The sequence below is a fragment of the Oncorhynchus mykiss genome, chromosome 24 (genome assembly GCF_057628025.1).
Source record: "Oncorhynchus mykiss isolate SJ-2025 chromosome 24, ASM5762802v1, whole genome shotgun sequence".
NCBI lineage: Eukaryota > Metazoa > Chordata > Actinopteri > Salmoniformes > Salmonidae > Oncorhynchus > Oncorhynchus mykiss.
The window spans coordinates 2,589,760-2,614,321 of record NC_143045.1 but is presented as its reverse complement, the minus strand read 5'-3'; the positions used below and the strand labels follow the sequence as shown (position 1 = coordinate 2,614,321).

Genomic DNA, 24,562 nt, shown 5'->3' with positions numbered 1-24,562 from the left:
GTCCTTGGGGTTACAAATGTATGTATATTATGTAGGCCAAATTTATTTTTAACATTATCATTGTTATTATTGGCCTAATGATTATCACATTGATATTCTACAACACCATCCTATATTCCCCTCATTGTGTCTACATATTTATTCCTGTGTTATACCACTTCTAAAACTTGAAAACATCTGACACTCCAAAATCGAAGCTTGTCAGATGTTTTCAGGTCTCAGAAAGTGGTATAATGTCAAGAGGAGTTCATGTCGACTGTTGTATGCCTTCAACCCAAATGAATGGAAACAAGGCGCCGAAAAATATTACATCCCTATACTGCTCCCATTCATTTGGGATTCAGGTATACTGTATTATTGGATCTACACAGCAGATGGCTTAGGACGTGCACTAATCAGGACTCACCTTTTGGGGTCAGACAACTTCGGACAAACTTTAATTTTTGGGTGAACTATTCCATTAAAATGACCAGTAAATAAAGTACAATCATTTCCTGCTGTAACAATAATAAATCATAACATTTTAGTGTTAAATGGTTATGGAATTTGGCAGCAAAAGTATTTTGGAGGATTGTTGATTTACAAATGCCACCATGTGGACAATTTGAATACTTCACGCACAGAGCACTCTGTGGCTATAGCGCAATAAGTCTACCCTACAGTACGGGACAAGGCTACACTACTTTTCTTGAAAGCAATGTAGGCTAGTATACCTTTAAATATGTTGTAATACAATTAACATAACTCATTTAAAGTAAATTCTAACAAGTGGCAAAGTAGTAGTTCCCTGAGTAAAAATAATAATAAATCTGTTCAAATTTTTCTAAGAAATATTTTATACTATATATATATATGCCTAATATGTGCTGTAGTATTTTACTTGATATTACAGCACATATTTTTATACCAGATTTGTATTCGGGGTATTTATTGAAAACACAAAAGTAAACATTACATTTGAACATGTATAAAGTCACAAAGGCACACATATTTATTCTCCTTTATCACAGACACAGGGGTAGTGAATGTTGACATACAGTATGTGGAATGGTATCTAACTATTGAGGCACCAGATTGAAATATTTCATCGAAAAGTAGTGAATTTCAAATATGAATGCATACAATATTGGGAAATGTGACTTAGCATCATACTGGAACATTTTAAGCAATACCATGCACACAACAATTGTTATTTTAAACTAATTTACAATGACTAATATACACCCAATCAAGCAATGGAATGCCACAAAAACATACTATTACAGTATGTTACACAATTACTTTGTTCCACGTGTTACGGATTTGTTGCGGTTCGCTTTAATGAAAAACCCATATTGTAGCTAAATGGAAAGACAGTTATCACAAGAAACATGTAGCTTTTTACTGAATTGTATGTTATATAAAAGCCAGTGTCATGTAACACTGCAATCTCAGCGAGCGTTAATAAACCTCTTCCTAAAAACCAAATGGAATGTTTTTAAATGGCTTATAAATTGTACTACAATTCAAATTAGACAAAGACTCAAATTAGAAAAATTTGACTCAAAACATTACAAAATATTTATAAAAAGTTGCATTTCTGCAGAAAAACTACTGCATACAACAAAATACTGCAAAAGGAAAGAAACAGTTTTGGTTCAATTTCACTGCCTCAAAAAAGTGTTGCCGAACCTATGAGGATTAGGGAATGTTATGTGCCTATTTCCCAATAGTCAACTTATTGCTGGATACAAGGTTAGAAGAACATACTATTAGGTTACAGTTAATTGTAAATAGGTTGTGAAATACATCTGTTCATCATATTGGCACTAGGTCCTTTGGTTTCAAAAGACAAACTATATCTCAATTGTTTTTTCTACAGTTGTACATTTTTGAAGATGCTTTTGCATCATTCTCTTGCACTTGTTAATTTTTTTTTTTTTAAATGTACAAGTGTTAGTTAAATACCAACATATTCCCATTTAACCATATAGGCCTAAAGAATGGGTTGACTTTAACCCCATGCTTACACAACCATTAAATGTATTAAGGTTGTCTATTAGTATAAACATTGGATGTTTTTATTAATCTTCTAATGATAAGGAAGTCTTTCAGTCGGTCTTGCCGACATGTCCGTTAACTGCTGCCAATTTGTGTTGGTCTCTCCAGAGTCTGTATTTGGATTGACTCTTGCGGTAGGCGAAACGACCAATGTCCACCATGAACACCCAGGACAGCACATACATGGCAACTCCCCCACACTTTATAATTAACCTGGGCCGTGGGGAGATGAGCTCGCAGTACAACATCCTCCCGCCAACCACTATGCGCATGAACACAAATAGCACCACAAACAGAACATCCACCACCTCCCCTGTTAGGCTCTCATAGCGACCCAACTGTCTCAGGAACCAGCGAGTTTGCAGCAGGGGGTTGGTGATCTCGCTAGCAAAGATTACGGCGCAGGACTCGATTCCCGATTCCCCCAAGCTCAGGGTCAACAAGATACCCAGGATGCTCATCGTGTGGTGGACCAGCATCACCGGGCCCTCTGTGCGGAAGTACACACACCAGCCCATATCGAAGATGAAGTAGCCCAGGCTAATGACCATAGCACTGATCTGAAGGGGGGTGTTCTTTGTGCCTGGAATCAAGATCACAACGTTATTGTAAACAGTCTTCATGGTTAGTAACATTGTCATACACACATCCAATTACTGTATACTTGGCAAGAAACTCTACATAAAGAACCTTGAGTTTTGGATGTAAACTTAATTCTCTGAGTAGATTAACAGGTCGACAAATGACCTATGGGGACTCCTTCCCCTTCACGCGATGAGATGCTTAATATAAAAGATATTTACAGTCACGCCATTCCCTTACTGTATCCACGTGACTTGTCACTATAAAAGGCGGTGTGACGTGACACACTGTCAATTACTTGACTTGAATTCCACAGAGGTGGAGGAACGACATGAAAGCTTGGCGATCCGTTACTCTACTCAGAGAACCAGGGCTAAATCCGTAATGTTCTCTCTCTTTTCGTAAAGGGGTTGCTGTACCAAACAGGTGGTTCAGCAACAGAGTGGGATACCTCACCATTAAACCTTAGTCCAGATGAGCCCCTAGGAAGTCATTGTATCCACACAGCAGCAAGCTCTCCTTAGGCCCCCACAGACAATTCACATTTTTGTTTTAACCCTAAACTGCCACACCTGATTCAATTAGTCAAAGGATTGATTAATTGTAACAGAAAATATTAACCCAACAAGGTGGATTATATGTCAACTGTAGTATACAACTGTAAACACAAACACGCTGAAAGCTTAAACTTAAACATGAGATGCTTTAATTAGGTGTAACAACACCAAGAGGGGAAGCCCTCTGTATAGAACATCCATCTCACTGATTGTTGATAAGTATGTACAAGGTTCAAAGTGCGATCGCTTATCTGGGTTGAGAGAGCGTGCCGTGTCCAGAACCACAGACCCCACTGCTGGTGTGGACATAACATTGAGTCTGTAGTACCTCGTGAAAGTCAGGGGTGTTGATTCCAGGGAGGCCCCTCTGAACTGGGCCCATGAGGTGGCCATACCCCTGGTGGAGTGTGCTACCATGCCATCTGGAGTTGGTGTACCTACTGCAATGTACCTTAGGTGTTCTCCCCATAACACACAATAATCTGTTCTGTTTGATAAATCATTATCTGGTTGCGGCAAGATAGTCACTCAATCCCCTAATCCTGCAAAGTGTATACAACTCATAACACCCCTGTAAGAAATGGGGAGTCTGTCATACACACATTCAACATAGATAGGGACTTCCCTGCAGCAATAAGCATCTGGAGAAAAGTCAAAATGTCATAAATTGGTCAGGAAAAAGGCGATTCTGCATGGGCAATACACCACTTCCACTTGTAGGAATAAAGTCTTTGTGTAAAGGATACCCTTACTGCCTGTATTATATCAATTACCAAGGAGGGTAATCCTGCAGCTACAAGGTGGTCACATTCAGGTGCCACACCCACGTCACTGGGCTGGGTTTTGGGGTGTGAAAGCTAGCCCTCACTTGTGACAGGACGTCCGCCCAACGATGGAGTTCCCATGGTTGGGAGGTTGTCAGCTGTACAAGGTCTGAAAACCAGTGACCCTGTGGCCAATGTGGAGCCACAAGTAGAACTGACTTGTTCTCAAGAATGAGCTTCCTCAAGATCTGAGGGAGCGAGGGAATTGGTGGAAAGGCATAGGGCAGCCCCCTCGGCGATCGGTGTTATAGGGCGTTGACCCTGAGTGGGCCTGCTGGACCCTTCGTGGAGAACTACATCGGACAATGTTTGAGTCTCGCAAGGTTAACAGATTGGCCCCGGCAGGTTATTGCTTTGAGGGATGTAAAGTAGTGTGTTTGCCCCTTGCTACCTGGTGTAGTGTCATTGACCTCAGTCCGCCAAGGCAGTTGATGTATGCAACCACTGTCATGTTGTCTGCCCGTATCAGTACATGTTGGGAGGAAGTGCTGGAGTGCAAGGTGAACCGCCTTGAGCTCCAGAACATTGATGTGAGCTGTTGTTTATGGTGCGGACTATACACCACAAACCCCTTACTGGTTCAAGACTGCTCCCCATCCCTGTCGGATTATGTCTGTAATCAAAATCACCTGGGTGTGAACTGCGCTTAGGAGGAGAACTCCACCGGGAGTTTGAAGTGCTACGCACCACCATTGTATTGCTCTCTAGAAACTCTTCAGTAGGACTGAGAACGTATGTTCCTCCACCAACAAGCAGGTGCAGCCTGTCTGAGCCTGTTTTTTTGGGGGGGCATCCCAGTTGGGGGGCCTGGGACAGGAGAAATGGTTTGCTGGCTGACACATTTATATGTGCTTCTCTGTCCTCCTTTAGACACTTGGGCCACTCCTGACTAGGTGATATCGGTATACCTAAGAGTGGAACTCTCTCTTTGTCAGGGAGCTTGGGCTTCGCTAACTATAGGTGGTGCTGTGCAACACACATGCAGCCAGTCTTCCCAACCATATGAGCATTGCTCTGAAGGCACTGGATGAGCAGATCGGTCACTGTAGACAGTTCTTTCATGGTCCTAATATTATAGTCCGCAGCTACTTCTGACTGAAGGCCAGTATTGCTGCTAAATTGCCAAGCCTAGCGGCTGAAGCGGTGCTGTCATGTGTCCTGCGTAGGAAGTGATCAAATGCCTTGCATCGTTTGTTAGGCAGCTCTTGGTCTGAACTGTGACGGAGAGAAGCAGGCAGAACAAGTCAAGCAAATGATTTGTCCATACGGGGGAAATGGCCAAAACCATTCTCGTCTGTACCATGAAGTGTAGCTAAGTGATTTGCTTCGCATGGAGTTTTTTTTGACTTGGCGTGTTCCATGTGCATTGGAGCTCGCGCACAAAGTCTTTGAACAGGAGGCATGTCTCAGTCTTTGAAGAACTGAATTCATCAAACTTGAATGTGGACACCATGGCAGAAAGGGGCGTGCTCCATGTTGAGGTTCCCACTTGCCTCCCTCAAAGATTTCAGAGGATTATTTTTGGTCAAGTGTCACTGCCAGTAGCAACAGTCATCAAAAATTGTTAGGTTTTAAAAACAATTCTAATAATTGCAACAGTTGGACAATGGACGAAGATACTCCAAATTGTTAGAATCCATCAGGTATTGAGTGAATTATAGCACATAACATTTTACTTTTATGGACAAATAATGAATGGAGTTCAGGGTGGTGGGAATTCAGGTATTCAATTGGTCAAATTTCAAATGTTTTTCTTAGATAGTCTTGCATAGTCATACATGTTCTAATGGTATCAGGCATTTCTTTGATATTTTATGTTCAAATGAAGAAAACAATGTGCCTCATTTGCATATATGAATACATTAAGATAAAGGGGTGGAACAGGGCTGCAACCATGAAAATGTGAAATGCTTACTTACAAGCCCTTAACTAAACAACAATGCGGTTTTAAGAAAAATAAGTGTTAAGTAAAAAATAGTCTGGGTAGCCATTTGATTAGCTGTTCAGGAGTCTTATGGCTTGGGGGTAGAAGCTGTTAAAAAGCCTTTTGGACTGCTTGCCATGTGGTAGCAGAGAGAGCAGTCTATGACTAGGGTGGCTGGAGTCTGACTATTTTTAGGGCCTTCCTCTGACACCGCCAGGTATAGAGGTCTTGGATGGCAGGAAGCTTGGCCCAAGTGATGTACTGGGCCGCACGCACTACCCTCTGTAGTGCCTTGCAGTCAGAGGCCGAGCAGTTGCCATACCAGGCAGTGATGCAACCAGTCAGGTTGCTCCCGATGGTGCAGCTGTTTAACTTGAGGATCTGAGAACCCAAGCCAAATCCTTTCAGTCTCCTGGGAGGGAATAGGCTTTGTTGTGCTCTCTTCACAAATGTCTTGGTGTGTTTGAACCATGATAGTTTGTTGGTGATGTGGTCACGTTCTGTTGCATAATTCAACAAGTGTGCCAATAGCAGGATACACTCGGATTAAAAATCAACACGCTTGGATCTAGACTACATCTGTCTATACATACTTTACATCGTTTGCGAGATCAGACATAATAACACTCACTATAAGTGTTCATTTTTGGAATTTGCTTTAATTTAGGAACATCTAATTTGTAGCAAATTAGATTTTTTTCAATTACACAAAAAAATAATACCCATCAAAATAAAGTTATCTTTCTTCTATTTCTTGTGATGTAAGTGTAGAGGATAAAACCCAGGCGAAGCTTTAGCATTCTTATAGATGCAACGGAAAGACAATGTATTTCATTGAGCCCATTTCAGCCATCACCGGGGTGTGTGTGACAGGTCATTACAAACATTTCCACGGTTTACAGGAAAAAACAACAGGCAGAAGCAAGAGTATGAAAGAGTCGCAGGAGTAAAATGAAAGAAATCAATCCAGCGAGATTTAAGTGACAAGTGGATTTTTCACCCCTCAAACACAGGAAATAGATGGCTGAAAAAGACAGATCCTCAGGTGGGCGGGGCTTAAGCGTTGCTATATATTTCCAACACCGTGGAAATGTTTGTAATGACCTGTCAAACACACTCCGGTAATGACTGAAATGGGCTCAATAGACTACATTGTCTTTTCGTTGCATCTATAAGAATGCGAAAGCTTTGTCTGGGATTTAACATACCATTAACACATTGATGGGTGTTAATTTGTGTAATTTAAAGTTAATTTGCTACAAATTAGATGCACCGAAATTTAAACAAAAAGAGTATGAAAGAGTAAAATGAAAGCAATCAATACAGCGAGATTTAAGTGACAAGTGGATTTTTCACCCTTCAAACACAGGAAATAGATGGCAGAAAAAGAGTGTTGCTACTGCCAGGCCAACAGGCTGGGACTGGAAGATGCTAGAGCCACGGTGCATACCATCATCAGAGTGATCATTGTCTGTGGCACAAGAGTGGGAAGCTCTTGTGGACAGTACATCAGTGTCATCGGTTTCAACAACCACACTCTGTTCAGAGGTAGGGGTTGAGTTTGGTACCGGCAGTGGAAGTCTGGCCATGACGTGCTCGAGGGTGGACTCCATGTTTGCCATGTGACTGCCCAGTGACATAATCTCATTGCGCAGCTCAGTGCAGTGAGATTTGTGCCCAGGCGAGGATGAGCGACGGCGTTGATTGGGCAGTGGATCACGAGGGGAGTGAGACCTGTCATTTGACCTGGAGCATTTGGAATGATTTGCAGAGGAAGGTCTACGATCAATTATCTGTGTGGCAGATTCATCTGATGACAGTCCGGAGGTTCCGTCCACAAAGCTCTCAAGTCGAGATATCAATGCTCTCGGTGTGAATTTCTGCTACTCTGTGCAGCAGCTTGAGCATGTTCAGCTCCCAAGCAAAGAAGGCAAAGAGTGTGCTCATCCGAGGCTAGGAGATGTTTCTCATACTGTTGACACAGGTGGAATGACATCCTGAATACAGCACTGAATCTGTGTGCAAGGAACGGATTTTCACACAATTGTATACAAGTGGAACAAATGTGTTCCAAGAATTCTGCTTCGATGCATCGAGCTGGTGCCTCGGTGTCGGCTTTGAGAGAATAGCTAGCAACACAAAGCATCACCTCTGCTCCGTAGAGCGTCGGGGTCAAGACTCCCGCCTTTATAGGCGAACTCAATACATTTTATGCCCGCTTCGACAAAAACAACACAGAGCTGTGCATGAGGGCCTCCGCCGTCCCAGAGGAATTGGTGATCTCGCTCGCCTAGGCCTACGTGAATAAGGTTTTAACCTGGTCAACATTCGCAAGGCCGTTCTCAGAGCATGTGCAGACCAGCTTGCAGGCATCTTCACTGTCATTTTCAACCTCTCCTTGTCCTAGTCTGTAATCCCCATGTCTCAAGCTGACCACCATCATTCTTGTCCCCAAGAACTCTAAAGCTACCTGCCACAATGACTACTGCCATGTGCATATAGCACTAAGATCTGTAATCATGAAGTGCTTTGAAAGGCTGGTCATGGCAAATATCAACTTCATCATCCCAGACACCTGAGACCCACTCCAATTTGCATAACGCCCCAACAGATCTACAGACAATGGAATCTCAATTGCACTCCACACTGCCCTCTCCTACCTGGAAAAGATGCATACCTATTTGAGAATGTTGTTCATCGACTACAGCTCAGCATTCAACACCATAATGCCATCCAAGCTCGGGACCCTGGAACTGAACACCTCCCTATGCAATTGGATCCTGGACCTCCGGACGGGCCGACCCCAGGTGGTTAGAGTAGGCAACAACACCTCCGCCACGCTGACTCTGAACACTAGGGCCCCCTAAGTGTGTGTGCTTAGCCCCCTCCTGTACTCTGTTTATCCACGACTATGTGGCCACGCACATCTTCAACTCCATCATAAAGTTTGCTGACAACACGACGGTTGTAGGCCTGATCACCAACGGAGATGAGAAAGCATACAGGAAGGAGGTCAGAGAACTGCCAGTGTGTTGCCAGGACAACAAACCTCTCCCTCAATGTCAGCAAGACCAAGGAGCTGATCATGGATTACAGGAAACAGGCGAGAGGTCAAGAGCTTCAAGTTCCTCTGTGTCCACATCACTGAAGACTTAACATGGTCTTCTCACACCAGAATGTTGTGAAGAAGGCACGGCAAAGCCTCTTATCCCTTCGTAGGCTGAAACGATTTGGCATACCTATCAGATTCTGAGAAACTTTTACATCTCCACCATTGAGGGCCTCCTGACTGGTTGTATTACTCTCTGGTATTGCAACTGCCCTGCTTGCGACCGGAAAGCCATACAGAGGCAGTTATGGGTGGTCCAGCCGGTTTCTGAGAAAGACTTTAACCATCCGAGACATGGACTGTTCTCCATGTTCCCGTCCAGCAGGCTATACCGGTGCGTCAAGGCTCAGACCAACAGACTCCTAAACAACTTCTATCCCCCTACTGCTCTCCCTCAGACTATCCACACTGACTCTATATATGCCCATCCACAATCCACAGGTCTAACAGACACAACCTATGGTCCTGCTAAAATTATTATTGATTTAATGTATTACTCCATTACGCTGCTGTCCATTGATTATTGATTGCCATTATCTATTTGTATTTGTCCTGTTACTGGTCACTATTACCCGTTTACATGTATACACTGTGTTCCATGACATAGACTGAACAGGTGAATCCATTTGAAAAATATAATCCCTTATTGATGTTGCCTGTTAAATCTACTTCAATCAGTGTAAATAAAGGGGAGGAGACAGGTTAAAAAATGATTTTTAAGTCTTGAAACAGTTGAGACATGGATTGTGTATGTGTGCCATTCAGAGGGTGAATGGGAAAGACAAATTATTTAAGTGCCTTAGAATGGGGTATGGTAGTAGATGCCTGGCGGTTTGAGTCTGTCAAGAACTGCAACGCTTCCGGGTTTTCACGCGGAACAGTTTCCCGTGTGCATCCAGAATGGTCCACCACCCAACTTGACACAACTGTGGGAAGCATTGGAGTCAATGTGGGCCAGCGTTCCTGTGGAATGCTTTTGACACCTTGTACAGTCCATGCACTGACGAATTGAGGCTGTTCTGAGGGCAAAAGGAGGTGCAACTCAATATTAGGAAGGTGTTCCTAATGTTTTGTACACTCAGTGTATATCACAATTAGTGTATTAGCGTAACTATTTATATAATCCTGGAACAGTACCATCTAGTGGTCAGAACCTGGTATCAGGACATAGGATAGGACATAAACCAAACAACTTTAATGACTAATTTCGCCGAACAAAAAAAAAGCACCAAATTCACTGAGAATTCATTAGATAAGATGAAGAAACAATACTCTGAGCCGCAGATCCATACTACATGTCAAATAGAGAACTGATTCTGTATACTTGTTGGGTTGGGATTGGAGTGAGGTCCGTGGGTGGCTTTTAACAATTTATTTGGATTCCTTGTCTTACGCATTGTTAGAAAACTTGTGTAATTCAGATGCAAGGTACTACATTTATTGAATATTATATGAAGCCAATTTGAGTGCAATCAATTAGAATTTGATCTGTGAGAAATTAAGCTATCTAAACAAACATGTTTTTACAAAAATACTAATCTTACCCGTGTCCAACTACAGAAATGATTTCAGAACAATATGAGATGGTGGTGTCATGGCTTGCTAAATGACATGGAACGACCCCTATATACCAACTTAACCATGTTTAGAGAATGGTTGTATGGAAGCAGCGCTCTACATGGAAACGATTACACTGTTTCAGTGCAATTAAATAGTGAGCATCTTACCTGGATGTGTGAAGGGCCAAGGTCCTTCCACATAGCCTATGTATGCTGTTATGCAGACCGCCAGGATACCATGGAGCAGTGTGACCAGCCTACAGTTCCACTCAAAGCCACGGCTTTCATTGTTATTACACAGTAGTTTGTAGAGAGTGATCCAGCCTGTTAGGCAGAGGACCACGCCAATAGGCAGCGATGTCATCCCTCAGCTAAATACACAAAAACAAAACAAAAACCACTTAAATGACCAACACACACACACACACACAAATACACTGTAGAAGTTTCATAAGATTGCATGACCCCTTCATTTTCTACCATCACCAACCATATCAGCTATGCTCAAGATTTGTGCAAGTAAGTCCGATTAGCCTACATTTTATGTTAGTAAATGTTCTGTAAAATGCAGCATAATTGCAATATAGAAATACAGTGCCTTCAAAAAGGTATTCACACCCCTTGCCTTTTTCCACATTTTGTAGTGTTGAAACGTGGGATTAAAATTGATTTAATTTTGTTTTTTCCCCAAATATTTACACAAAATACTCTAATGTCAAAGTGGAAGACAAATTCTAACATTTGTAAAACATTTATGAAAAACAAAACAAATTTATCTGGATTAGATGAGTATTCAATTCATGTTAGAATCACCTTTGGCAGCGATTACAGTCAGTCTTTCTGGGTAAGTCTCTAAGTGCTTTCCACACCTGGATTGTGCAACATTGCCCATTATTCTTTTTAGGTCTTACCATAGATTTTCAAGCAGATGAGAGTCAAAACTGTAACTCAGCCACTCAGGAACATTCACTGTCTTCTTAGTGAACAGCTTCAGTGTAGATTTAGCCAAGGATTTTGCCTGTGCTTAGCTCCATTTAGTTAATTTTTTTATACTGAAAAACTCCCCAGTCCTTAGCGGTTACAAGCATACCAATAACATGATGCAGCCACCACCATGCTTTAAAATATGAAGAGTGGTACTCAGTAAAAAGTGTTGTATTGTATTTGCCACAAACATAATTGCTTTGCCACATTTATTGCAGTATTACTTTAGTGCCTTGTTGCAAACAGGATGCATGTTTTAAATTCTGTACAGGCTTCCTTCTTTTCACTCTGTCAATTAGTTAGTATTGTGGCGTAACTACAATGTTTTCTCCTATCATAGCCATTAAACTCTGTTTTAAAGTCATTATTGATCTCATGGTGAAATCCCTGAGCGGTTTCCTTCCTCTCTGGCAACTGAGTTAGGAAGGACACCTGTATCTTTTTAGTGATTGGGTGTATTGATCCAACATCCAAAGTGTATTGAATAACTTCCCCATGCTCAATCGGTGCCATTTTTTGCAAGGCATTGGAAAACCTCCCTGGTCTTTGTGCTTGAATCTGTGTTTGAAATTCACTGCTCAACTGTCGAACCTTACAAAATATTTTTACGTGTGGGTTACAGAGATGAGGTAGTCATTTAAAAATAGTATGTTAACTATTATTGCACACAGAGTGAGTCCATGCAACTTATTATGTGACTTTTTAAGCACAATTTTACTCCTGAACTTATTCAGGCTTGCTATAACAAAAGGATTGAATACTTATTGACTCATTACCAGTGGTGTAAAGTACTTAAGTAAAAATACTTTAAAGTACTACTTAAGTAGTTTTTTGGGGGTATCTGTACTTTACAATTTATATTTCTCGCTAATTTTACTTCACTACATTCCCAAAGACAATAATGTACTTTTTACTCCATGCATTTTCCTTGACACCCAAAATTACACATTACATTTTGAATGCTTAGCAGAACAGGAAAATGGTCAAATTCACACACTTGTCAACATAACATCACTGGTCATCCCTACTGCCTCTCATCTGGTGGACACACTAAACACAAATGCTTTGTTTGTAAATGATGTCTGAGTGTTGGAGTGTGCCCCTGGCTATCCATAAATACATTTTAAAAAACAAGAAAATTGTGCAGTCTGCTTTGCATAATATAAGCTAGTTGAAATTATTTATACTTTCTTTTGATTCTTAAGTATATTTTTTCCAATTACATTTACTTTTGATACTTAACTATATTTAAAACCAAATGCTTTTAGACTTTTACTGACGTAGTACTTTAAATGGGTGACGTTCACTTCTACTTAAGTCATTTTCTATTGAGGTATCTTTACTTTTACTCAAGTATGACAATTGGGTACTTTTTCCACCACTGCTCAAGACGTTTCAGCTTTTCATTTATAATTAATTTGTAAACATTTCTAACAACTCCACTTTGACATTATGGGTTATTGTGTGTAGGCCAGTGACCAAAAATCTCTATTGAATCCAATTTTAAAATTCAGGCTGTAAGACAGACAGTAGCAGCAGCGTGTGTGTTATCTATCCTGTTGCCTAGTCACTTTACCCCTACCTATATGTACAGTACATAGCTACCTCAATTACCTCGTATCCCTGCATATCGACTCGGTATTGGTACTCCCTTTATACAGTCATGTTATTTTCTACGTGCTAATATATCCATGTTATTTTTACTCCTTATTCAATGTGTATTTATTTCTTATGTTAATATTTCATTTTTTTATTACATTTTCTATCTTTAACTCTGCATTGTTGGAAATGGATCCGTAAGTAAGCATTTCACTGTTAGTCTACACCCGTTGTCTTAAAGCATGTGAGAAATAGAATTTTACTTGAACAAAATGAGGGAAAAGGTTGTGAATACTTTCTGAAGGTACTGTAAATTACCTTCTAATGAACCTGTGTTATAATTAAGCAATAAGGCCTGAGGAGGTGTGGTATATGGCATATATACCACAGCTACGGGCTGTTCTTCTGCATGACGCAACACGGAGTGCCTGGAAACAGCCCGTAGCAGTTGTATATTGGCCATATATCACAAACCCCCAACGTGCCTTATTGCTTTTATAAACTGGTTACCAACGTAATTAGAGCAGTAAAAAAAATGTTTTTGTCATACCCGTGGCATACGGTCTGATATACCACGGCTGTCAGCCAATCGGCATTCAGGGCTCGAACCACCCAGTTTATTAACCCAAAGTGAGTGATGAACAGTGTATGTCTAAACTGAGCATCTTGGTTTTCCTGAACTGAGCACAATAATGTACAAGTGTAAGCTGAATACCAAAGACTACTCCCCAATAATCATACACAATCATTGGTAGTTAATCATTTGTTAAAGAACTTCTATTAGTATAAACATTGGATGTTTTTATTCATCTTCTAATGATAAGGAAGTCTTTCAGTCGGCCTTTCCGACATGTCCGTTAACTGCAGCCAATTTGTGTTGGTCTCTCCAGCGTCTGTATTTGGATTGACTCTTGCGGTAGGCGAAACGACCAATGTCCACCATGAACACCCAGGACAGCACATACATGGCAACTCCCCCACACTTTATAATTAACCTGGGCCGTGGGGAGATGAGCTCGCAGTACAACATCCTCCCGCCAACCACTATGCGCATGAACACAAATAGCACTACAAACAGAACATCCACCACCTCCCCTGTCAGGCTCTCATAGCGACCCAACTGTCTCAGGAACCAGCGAGTTTGCAGCAGGGGGTTGGTGATCTCACTGCCAAAGAGCACGGCGCAGGACTCGATGCCTGATTCTCCCAAGCTCAGGGTCAACAAAATACCCAGGATGCTCATGGTGTGGTGAGCCAGCATCACCGGGCCTTCGGTGCGGAAGTAAACACACCAGCCCATATCGAAGAAGAAGTAGCCCAGGCTAATGACCATAGCACTGATCTGAAGGGGAGTGTTCTTTGTGCCTGGAATCAAGATCACAACGTTATTGTAAACACTATTTATGCTTAGCAACATACACACATATATCAAAGTATACTGACCCCCCCCCCAAAAAAAATTGCTCCTATACCAACTTTACCACCGGTACAGGAGCAGCACTACGTGGGATTAGATAGGCGGTACAGGAGCAGCACTATGTGGGACTAGATAGTGCTGCTCCTGTACCGCCTACGTGGGATTAGATAGTGAGCATCTTACCTGGATGTGTGAAGGGCCAAGGTCCATCCACATAGCCTATGTATGCTGTTATACAGACGGCCAGGATTCCATGGAGCAGTGTGACCAGCCTACAATTCCACTCAGAACCGTGGCTGCCATTGGTGTTACACAGTAGTGTGTAGAGAGTGATCCAGCCTGTTAGACAAAGGACCACGCCGACAGCCAGCGATGTCATCCCTCAGCTAAATACAAAAAAACACAAGTACAATACAGAAATACATTACCTTTCAATGAACCCTTGTTAAAATTCAAAGCAACTGATAAACAATGTTTATCTGAACTGAGCAGTTGTAGTGTTCTGGCCAGTCTGAGTATTGAGGATTTGGTGAGGTCTCATGTGTTTTTATTGGGAAATGAGACCATGATACACTGGTTGGTAAGGAGAAATTTCATGCTAGCACACTTTAGGGGAGTTTCAAAACAAGTCCAAAAGTAATTGTGTCTGGGGCAGTACATCCTGGTCTCATAGACAAGACGTAACATAGTAAATAAAAGTCTGGGACACTCAAATGTGGAGTAGGTCCCCCTTTGCTGCAATAACAGCCTCCACTATTCTGGGAAGGCTTTCCAGTAGATGTCGGAATATTGCTGTGGGGACTTGCTTCCAAAACAGCCACAAGAGCATTACTGAGGTCGGGCACTGATGTTGGCCGATTAGGCCTGGTTCGATGTTGTGTTCAATTTCATCCCACCAAAGGTGTTCGATTGGGTTGAGGTCCAGGCCAGTCAAGATCTTCCACACCGATCTCAACAACCATTTCTGTATAGACCCCGCTATGTGCACAGGGGAATTGTCATGCTGAAACAGTAAAAGGGCCTTCCCCAAACTGTTGCCACAAAGTTGGAAGCACTGAATCGTCTAGAATGTCATGGTATCCTGTCGCGTTAAGATTTCCCTTCACTGGAACTAAGGCGCATAGTCTGAACCATGAAAAACAACCCCAGACCATTATTCCTCCTCCACCAAACTTTAGAGTTGGCACTATGCATTTGGGCAGATAGCGTCCTCCTGGCATCTGCCAATCCCAGATTAGTCTGTCGGACTGCCAGATGGTGAAGTGTGACACATCACTCCAGAGAATGGGTTTCCACTGCTCCAGAGTCCAATGGCATTGTGCATGGTGATCTTAGGCTTTTGTGCGGCTGCTCGGCCATGGAAAACCATTTCATAAAGTTGCCAACAAACTGTTAATGTGCTGACTTTGCTTCCAGAGGCAGTTTGGAACTCTGCAGTGAGTGTTGCAAATGAGGACAGACCATTTCTAAGCGCTGTTTCAGCACTCAGAGGTCCCATTCTGTGAGCTTGTATGGCCTACCACTTTGCGGCTGAGCAGTTGTTGCTCCTAGACATTTCCACTTCACAATAACAGCACTTACAGTTGACCGGGACAGCTCTAGCAGGGCAGAAATTTGACGAACTGACTTGTTAGAAAAGGTGGCATGCTATGACGGTGCCACATTAAAGTCAATGAGCTCTTCAGTAAGGCCATTCTAATGTCAATGTTTGTCTATGGAGATTGCATGGCTGTGTGTTCAATTTTATACACCTGTCATCAACAGGTGTGGCTGAAATAGCAGAATCCACAAATGTGAAGAGGTGTCCATACACTTTTATATATATACACTGTATGTTATGTTTGGTATGGTTACACAAGACAGGTTATTTAAGGCAAAAACAATAGGAGGGTGGTCGGTCAGGATGGATGGGCGTATAACGCAAACATCTTGCAACCCAAAGATTGCGTGTTCAAATCTCATCATGGACAACTTTAGCATTTCAGCAACTTTTCATCTACTTAGCATGTTACCTAAACCTTTGAGCTAACCCTTCCCCTAACATAAACCTTTACCTCTAGCCTAGGTAACATTAGCCACAACAAATTGGAATTTGTAACCGGTCAAAAGTTTTAGAACACCAACTCATTCAAGGGTTTTTCTTTATTTGTACTATGTTCTACATTGTAGAATAATAGTGAAGATACCAAAACTACGAAAATAGCACATATGGAATCAGGTAGTAACCAAAAAAGTGTTAAACAAATAAAATACATTTAATATTTGAGATTCTTCAAATAGCCACCCTTTGCCTTGATGACAGCTTTACACACACTTGGCATTCTCAACCAGCTTCATGAGGTAGTTGCCTGGAATGCATCTCAATTAACAGATGTGCCTTCTTAAAAGTTAATTTGTGGAATTTCTTTCCTTCTTAATGCATTTGAGCCAATCAGGGTATACAGAAGATGGTCTTTTACCAAATAGGACTAAGTCCATATTATGGCAAGAACAGCTCAAATAAGCAAAGAGAAATGACTGTCCATCATTACTTGAAGACATGAAGGTCAGTCAATACGGAACATTTAAAGAAATGTGAATGTTTCTTCAAGTACAGTCGCAAAAACAATTAAGCGCTATGATGAAACTGGCTCTCATGAGGACCGCACAGGAACGGAAGACCCAGAGTTACCTCTGCTGCAGAGGATGAGTTGATTAGAGTTACCAGCCTCAGAAATTGCAGCCTGAATAAATGCTTCACAGAGTTCAAGTAACATACACATCTCAACATCAACTGTTCAGAGGAGACTATGTGAAATCAGGCCTTCATGGTCGAATTGCTGCAAAGAAACCACTACTAAAGAACACCAATAAGAAGAAGAGACTTGAAACACGAGCAACAGACATTAGACCGGTGGTAATTTGTCCTTTGGTCTCGAGTCCAAATTTGAGATTTTGGGTTCCAACCGCTGTGTCTTTGTGAAACGCGGTGTGGGTGAACGGATCTCCCAACGTAAAGCATGGGGGAGGTGGTGTGATGGTTCTTTGCTGGTGACACTGTCTGCGATTTATTTAGAATTCAAGGCACACTTAACCAGCATGGCACAGCATTCTGCAGCAATACGCCATCCCATCTGGTTTGGGCTTCCTGGGACTATCATTTGTTTTTCAACAGGTTAATGACCAAACACCTCCAGGCTTTGTAAGGGCTATTTTACCAAGGAGCATGATGGAGTGCTGCATCAGATGACCTGGCCTATTTGAATAATCTCAAATATAAAATATATTTTGATTTGTTTAACACTTTTTTGGTTACTTCATGATTCCATGTGTGTTATTTCATAGTTTTGATGTCTTCACTATTATTCTACAATGTAGAAAATAGTAAAAATAAAGAAAAACCCTTGAATGAGTGGGTGTTCTAAAACCTGACCGGTAGTGTATGTTTAGCAAATTCGTAACATATTATACCAAATGGATGATCGACATTCACAAATTAATACAAACCATACGAAATATATCATGGGCTCCCGAGTGGCGCAGCGGTCTAAGGCACTGCATCTCAGTGTTACTACAGACCCTGGTTCAATTCCAAGCTGTATCACAACCGGCCATGATTGGGAGTACCATAGGGAGGCACACAATTGCCCCAGCGTTGTCCGTTGTCATTGTAAATAATAATTATTTCTTAGCTGACTTGTCAAGTTAAATAAAAGGTAAAAAATAAATAACAAAATAAATAATAAGAAATGCGGTGTCTAAGATTTTTGTACAAAATAATATGAAATGCTCTGAGATCAGGTTGCACTGCAGACAGTCTCCATTTCTGCCACTAAACTGTCAAAGCAAGCTAGTGTATCCATTTATAATTTTTTTCATACACCTATACATACATTATGTAATAAAAAAGAATATCCAAATGTAAATTGTTATTTATTATTAATATCATGAATTTGGCATACTATTTATAGAGCTAGCTATATTTTCCCCTGTTCAGCTGTTTTGACATCAGTGCAGAAGGGGAGAGAGCAGCTGGCTTGCTAGTTAGTATAGGGTACCACAGTACGAGTCATAATACCCATAAAACCTAGCGGTCAAACAGGGAAATGGTTCCAATCGTTTTTCCACCACAAATTTTTCCCATAGGGGATTTTAGAAACACTTACAATAAGGGCTGTATTTCTTGTAGGCTTACGTTTTGATAACCGTGCAAATCTCTTTAGGACAAGCTGACTTATCAATATATTCACCCCCCCCAAAATGAAATGCTAATTATCTGCTAATGTGGCTATCATAAAGAACTACAAATGCCATGATGATCTGGATAAGATTGCCAAATCGAGGCAAATGTAAGAATCTCTGGAATAACTAACATTAGTTGGTGAAATGTAGTAATCAATGAATTGGCTACAATTCTTAAAAAATGAACAATTCTGTGAAATGTCTTGTGAAAGTCTTAAATTGACACAATACATGTTCGCAAAGGTGTCAGCTAGAGATGACATGCAGGAGCTTGCAAGGACCTGCACGATGTCTAACGTAAACTCGTACATCGCCTTGGTCCGTACAATTGCCCTTATTTTAGCGCCCCAAAAACATAATACTTCCAGATCAACTGTAATGTTAATACCATTGTAAAGAACAATTTCTCCCATTTCCAACAGCGTGGTAGTGAGGAGAGGAGATGTGTGGGGAAATGGCTTTTTTTCACTCGATCTGTCCAACTTAAAGCATCTAAAATGTAAATAAAACACTATAAAGAGTTTATATAAATGTCATTACAAACCTATTTGAAGGTTTGTCGAATTTGAATCGGGTTTTTGGGGCGGTGCTAAAGTGATCGTAGAAGTAAACATCGGCTTTGAGAATGATGATCGCATGCAATGAAAAAAATGACTAGGTATCCCCCTTGTTTTTAAAGGATGATAGAAGTGCTACACCTGGTGGAGAGAGATTGTAAGACAGAAATAGTTGCTTTATGCGTGCTGTACGTTACGACATGACACGTCAAGATGTAACGGAGGGTCAGTTTTTTAAACTTTTCTCCAATACTATAGAGCCATTACCATGTCGAGCAACGCTTGAATAGAAACCTAGTTCACACCCCCGATTTTGACGTCAACACAGTTCCATTAGTTCTTTGTAGCCTCGTTTGAATGTTGCGGTTAGCATTTTTTAATCAGAGTAAATAGAGCCGAATATTGATAAGTCAACTTATCCGAGAGCTTTCAATGCGTCACGCCGGGGTAAGTCCACACAAAACACTGCCCTTAAGTTATTCTAAAATCCCCTACGGAAAAATGGTGGAAAGACGATTGGATCCATTTCCCTGTTTGACCGTTAGGCTTTATGGGTACTATGACACCTCCACGCTGGGGCTCTATAGCAAATAGAGAAAATAACACTGGCGAGATGGCTTGAAACCGAGCCATTAATGAAGATGAATATTTGAGCTAAAAACATTAAAAGTGAATACATTTGAGTCCTGATGAGCCGTCTAGACTATACAAGGTCAGTTCGATGAGGCAGGCTTTGGATAGCGAGCCTCCTCAAGCTATCAAATATTGGCAAACATAACAATGCGAAATAACTACTTTGTAACATCACCTTATTTCTGCGCCGCTTGCACGTTCATGTCGGTGACATCTAATCTTCTGTCTCTTTGTGGCCAGCATGCTCCTTCGGGTGAGTCACTTCATCTTTTGTTCTTTGTGTCCATGTTGCTCGGCTCATCAACAACAAAAAAATGTCTCTCGAGCATCTAATCTCAATAGCCTACTCCCCCACCTTGCAGTGTCAGCAACTGGTGCTGCAGATTGCTGCCCAACCCAAAACGAAATTAGTGAGTTAGTTTCCAACACTCAGTAAGTAAAGAAATATATAATTACTGCTAGCCTGGTTCCGAATGTAGCAGCAGCTTTATCGTCGACGGGTGGTGTCTAGTTGTCAACTTGCCATCTAGAATGGGGTTGTGGCGCCATCTGCTGGTATATTTACTGTACTTGGAGCCTGATAAGAGACGGAAAATTCACCGACACCTTTCTGAAGACTGAGAATCTGCTCAGATTTTTGCTGAATAACCCCTCCCCCTCAAAGTGCAGTGCGAAAGACTTGTCTTTATGGAAGGCCAAATATTGAATGGTAAATTGCACTATTTTTCTGTGGTGTTGTTTGCGAAGAGCGTACACCACTCTTTCATAGAAAAATATGTTTGAGATTTTATTCTAGTTTTACATAGCAAAAAATCAATTTAAGCGTTAAGGCACATAGGTTACCATAGAATGGCCAGTTTGAAGGTAAAAAAAAAAAAAAAAAGACATTTGGTTTGTCAGTTGGGAAGAGGTCATATACAAACAAAGTGAACAAAGACATGGAATTAGCATGTGACAGAATAAATCAGGAGAATTAAACATAATTAGGTGCCAGTTATTAATGAATATGACTAAACACACATTGGGCTACTCATGATGTAAAATGACGTGATGAGTTATAGCAATCGGATAGCAGACAAGTGATCTTATGTGGAACAAAATGTGACTTTTTCCTACAGAATGCTGATAATTGTAGTCCTACCTGAACAAAGTGTTCCGTGTGGAATGGAATCACAAAGTGAAAATCAAGACCTGCATGTACATTTATAATAAATTGTGATGTTAAATGAAATGAACTGACAATGGTGGTAAAAGAGTTCCACTGACTATGGTTAGACAGGGTTTTTTTTCTCAATAATCCATGTGTCGGAGTTTGAAAGGAAAAAAGGAGCTATCCATTGCATAAAAAGGGGGTGGAAGTATTGCATGATAAATGAAAGTGGCCAGGCAGTTGAGTAAGCATTAGATCCAACACAGCCTGGCTCTGGACAGAAATCAAATCCGATAGGTTGCAACTTTAGCCCTTCCTTGGAGAATATTTCCTTTGTGAATCTTTACTTTGGTTTAGCTACAAACTTGGAAAGAATAATGAAATATAAGCAAATCAACCTTGGAAACAGTTTGTCATAATGAAACCTATGTAAAAAGGCAAATCATGTGATTGAGATGTAAATGATGTTCAACTGAGTGGCATTCTCTCTCAACCCCAGACAATTTATAAATACTCAGGTGACCTTCCATTGTGAATTGGGACTCATGAAAATGTGGTCCCAAGAAAATCACATTGTCAGAAGAAAAACATTGAAGCTACTGTAATAGAATAGATAGAAGTAACTTGCTCTTCAACATACATTAAATTAGCATCAATTTCTGGACTGTTATCTAAATACAACACCAACAAATTTTCACAATATACACTGAGGGTACAAAACATTCAGAACACCTGCTCTTTCCATGACATTGACCAGGTGAAAGCTATGATCCCTTATCGCTGTCACCTTGTTAAATCCACTTCAAATCAGTGTAGATGCAGGGGAGAAGACAGGTTAACAAAGGATTTTTAAGCCTAGAGATATGGATTGTGTTTGTGCCATTCAGAGGATGAATGGGAAAGAACTACAACGCTGCTGGGTTTTTCCACACTCAACCGTTTCCGGTGTTTCAAGAATGGTCCACCACCCAAAGGACTGTGGGAAGCGTCGCTGTGGAACGCTTTCGAAACCTTGTCGAGTTAATACCTTGATGAATTGAGGCTGTTCTGAGGTCAAAGGGGGGGTGCAACTCAAAATTAGAAAAGGTGTTCCTACTGTTTTGTACACTGTGTATATCATGTCTTGCTACAATTCTGTCTAATTGTGAACAGATGCAGAATTGGAGGAAATTAAGCTTGTAATTGACAAATCAAAGACAAAAATGTGATGAAGGTAAAACTTTAAAGAGAAGCCATTTTAGACATAAGAATCTTGTATAATTTCACCTTGCAACCAAATAAATAATGCCAGCATCAGAGACACATTATCGAGTGCAACCTGAGTTGCCATCGACCAGTAAGAGAGCTGGCTAAAGCTGTGTTATTGACGTCATAGGTCATTGTCTAACTGACCGTTCCGATCCCACGGTTTCCTGTGACAATATAATGGGAACGTTGTTCCTTCAACAGTCATCCCACGGGGCAAGAAATGTAGAAAAGAAGCTGCACTGTCCAGCCGTATGCATAAACGTGTCCTTATTAGAGAAGGTTCTTGTAGTCATTTTTATTAGCTGCGCCATATTGGAGATGTTTTCCCAACATTGGCACAAACGTGCAAGAGTAATTTAAGGTCACAGTAGGTACCTGGACACTTCGGAGGCATCATATCCAAACTATAGGAAATGTCCCCTATAGACATGTCAAAAGGAGTTATTGAGAGAAAATGTCTCTGCAAAAAAAATGTTTGTCTCAATTTCAACCTTCTCCATGTAAGGCATCAAACTACTATCATCTCACGACAGGATGCAGCCCAGTGGTTTTGGGATGAACTGAACTCCCAACGTGATATCCAAATTAAATAAGGGAATAAAATAAAAACATTGGTTTGTTTGGGTTGGGGGGGGAAGAGTCTGACCACACGGCTAGTGTGCTGCTAAGTCTCCTCATCCCAGAGACAGAGCTGTTTGTGGGGGACATAGTAGGTGAAGTGGTAGCCTTTGCTGCAGCTTTTGATGCCACACTTGTAGGGGCTGCCTTTGCCTGTGGTGTCGCGGTTGCGGCAGTACTTGAGCAGGCAGGGGTACCACTCCAGGCGCAGGCTGAAGCTGCAGGAGCAGGGCTGCCATACGTCTCTCGTAGAGCGGCACGACAGCAGGACCGGGACCACGTCCACCGACTGGGGCAAGATCTCAAACACGGAGCCCTCCACTCCTACAATTGCAGCAAGCAACATATTTGTGAGTCAATGCTCTAATAAAAAGGTAGCCTGGTTCCAGTTCTGTTTGTGCGGTCTTGACAACTCCCTCTGTGACAATGACCATAGGATTTAGCAAGACGGCACAAACCAATATGGGACCAGGCTAGTAATAAGGAACTTTGTCATGCAAGAGTGCTGTTCTCTCTATTCACTCAGATGGTTCACCATGCACTGTACACTATGACCATCAAGCAACATCGTTTACAGTATAGCAGTGTACATTATCTATGCCTAGACACTGTGGACTTAATATAAAGGAATAAGTTAGTCCTAAATATTTCTAAAACTAAATGCATTGAATTTGGGACAAATCATCAACTAAACCCTAAACCTCAACTAAAACTTGAATAATAACATGGAAATTGAGCAAGTTGGCTCAAAGTGGAGGAGAAATGGACTTCATCACTGCTTGTATTTATAGGAGGTTGAATGCACTGAGCTGTGGGTTTGAACTACTGGCGCACAGCTCGGACACCCATGCATACCCCACAAGACATGCCACAAGAGGTCTCTTCACAGTCCCCAAGTCCAGAACAGACTATGGAAGGTGCACAGTACTACATAGAGCCATGACTACATGGAACTCTATTCCACATCAAGTAACTCATGCAAGCAGTAAAATTAGATTTTTTTAAATGTAAAAAAATTAAACACCCTATGGAACAGCGGGGACTGTGAAGCAACACACACACACACACATTTTGTACTGCATATATGTGTTAGTGGTGGAATAGGGGCCTGAGGGCACAGTCTGAATATATTGTAATGTTTTCGAAATTGTATAAACTGCTTTAATTTTGGAAGAGTATCTGCTGCCTTGGCAACAGCTAATGGGGATCCATAATAAATACAAATAAACTAAAGACACATGGCTATTTTCAGTCAGCAAAACTACTATCACAAAACGTAATTGTTTAAAGTTGAGCCAAGAATACACTCATAGAAAAAGAGCTTTAGGAGCAAAACAGACTTTCAGGGAGAGTGTAATCTTTGTTTACATTGTCAAAGACTAATAGTGTTATTGAAATAGAACTGTGCTAGTTTGGTATGGTAGTGTACATATAGAGCTAAAATGTATTGGATTAATTTACATTCGAGCGAGTATGTGATTAAGGTCTAGACCAAGGATGGGCAACACCATTCCTAGAGGCCATAGTGTGGTGGCTTTCA

The 24,562-nt window shown here is 41.3% G+C and overlaps 3 protein-coding genes across 6 annotated transcripts in view; all 3 read right to left on the bottom strand.

Annotated features, from left to right (window-relative positions):
• Positions 1-968: 968 nt before the first annotated feature.
• On the bottom strand, positions 969-20,539 carry LOC110503538 (TLC domain-containing protein 5). 3 transcript variants are annotated; one of them, XM_036961972.2, is made up of 3 exons: positions 20,463-20,539; positions 10,764-10,966; positions 969-2,623 (listed from the first exon to the last, which is right to left on the bottom strand). In XM_036961972.2, exons 2-3 carry the CDS (start codon positions 10,957-10,959, stop codon positions 2,091-2,093), a joined length of 729 nt encoding a protein of 242 aa, XP_036817867.1. In that variant the 5' UTR covers positions 10,960-10,966; positions 20,463-20,539; the 3' UTR covers positions 969-2,090. The 3 variants fall into 3 exon arrangements, with proteins under 3 accessions (XP_036817867.1, XP_036817868.1, XP_021437584.2); XM_036961973.2 differs by lacking the exon at positions 20,463-20,539 and adding an exon at positions 13,729-13,864; XM_021581909.3 differs by lacking the exon at positions 20,463-20,539 and having other exon boundaries at positions 10,764-14,543.
• LOC110503537 (TLC domain-containing protein 5) lies at positions 13,717-23,346 on the bottom strand. Of its 2 annotated transcripts, none has more exons than XM_036961971.2 (3): positions 20,182-23,346; positions 14,779-14,981; positions 13,717-14,543 (listed from the first exon to the last, which is right to left on the bottom strand). In XM_036961971.2, the coding sequence occupies exons 2-3, from the start codon at positions 14,972-14,974 to the stop codon at positions 14,011-14,013; spliced, it is 729 nt and encodes a 242-aa protein (XP_036817866.1). In that variant the 5' UTR covers positions 14,975-14,981; positions 20,182-23,346; the 3' UTR covers positions 13,717-14,010. The 2 variants fall into 2 exon arrangements, with proteins under 2 accessions (XP_036817866.1, XP_090074226.1); XM_090218100.1 differs by having other exon boundaries at positions 20,463-20,582.
• Positions 20,781-24,562, bottom strand: part of LOC110503536 (out at first protein homolog) — a 35,219-nt gene continuing 31,437 nt past the window's right edge. The window contains exon 4 of the mRNA XM_021581907.3: positions 20,781-23,346. Coding sequence (XP_021437582.1) covers positions 23,069-23,346 — 278 coding nt within the window. The 3' untranslated portion in view covers positions 20,781-23,068. The remainder of the gene's footprint in view (positions 23,347-24,562) is intronic.

Coding starts and splice junctions, on each gene's coding strand:
- LOC110503537 (XM_036961971.2), bottom strand. CDS start 14,974: ATGACATCGCTGGCTGTCGGCGTGGTCCTTTGTCTAACAGGCTGGATC. Junction 14,544..14,778: donor TTGGCCCTTCACACATCCAG/GTAAGATGCTCA, acceptor TCTTGATTCCAG/GCACAAAGAACACTCCCCTT.
- LOC110503538 (XM_036961972.2), bottom strand. CDS start 10,959: ATGACATCGCTGCCTATTGGCGTGGTCCTCTGCCTAACAGGCTGGATC. Junction 2,624..10,763: donor TTGGCCCTTCACACATCCAG/GTAAGATGCTCA, acceptor TCTTGATTCCAG/GCACAAAGAACACCCCCCTT.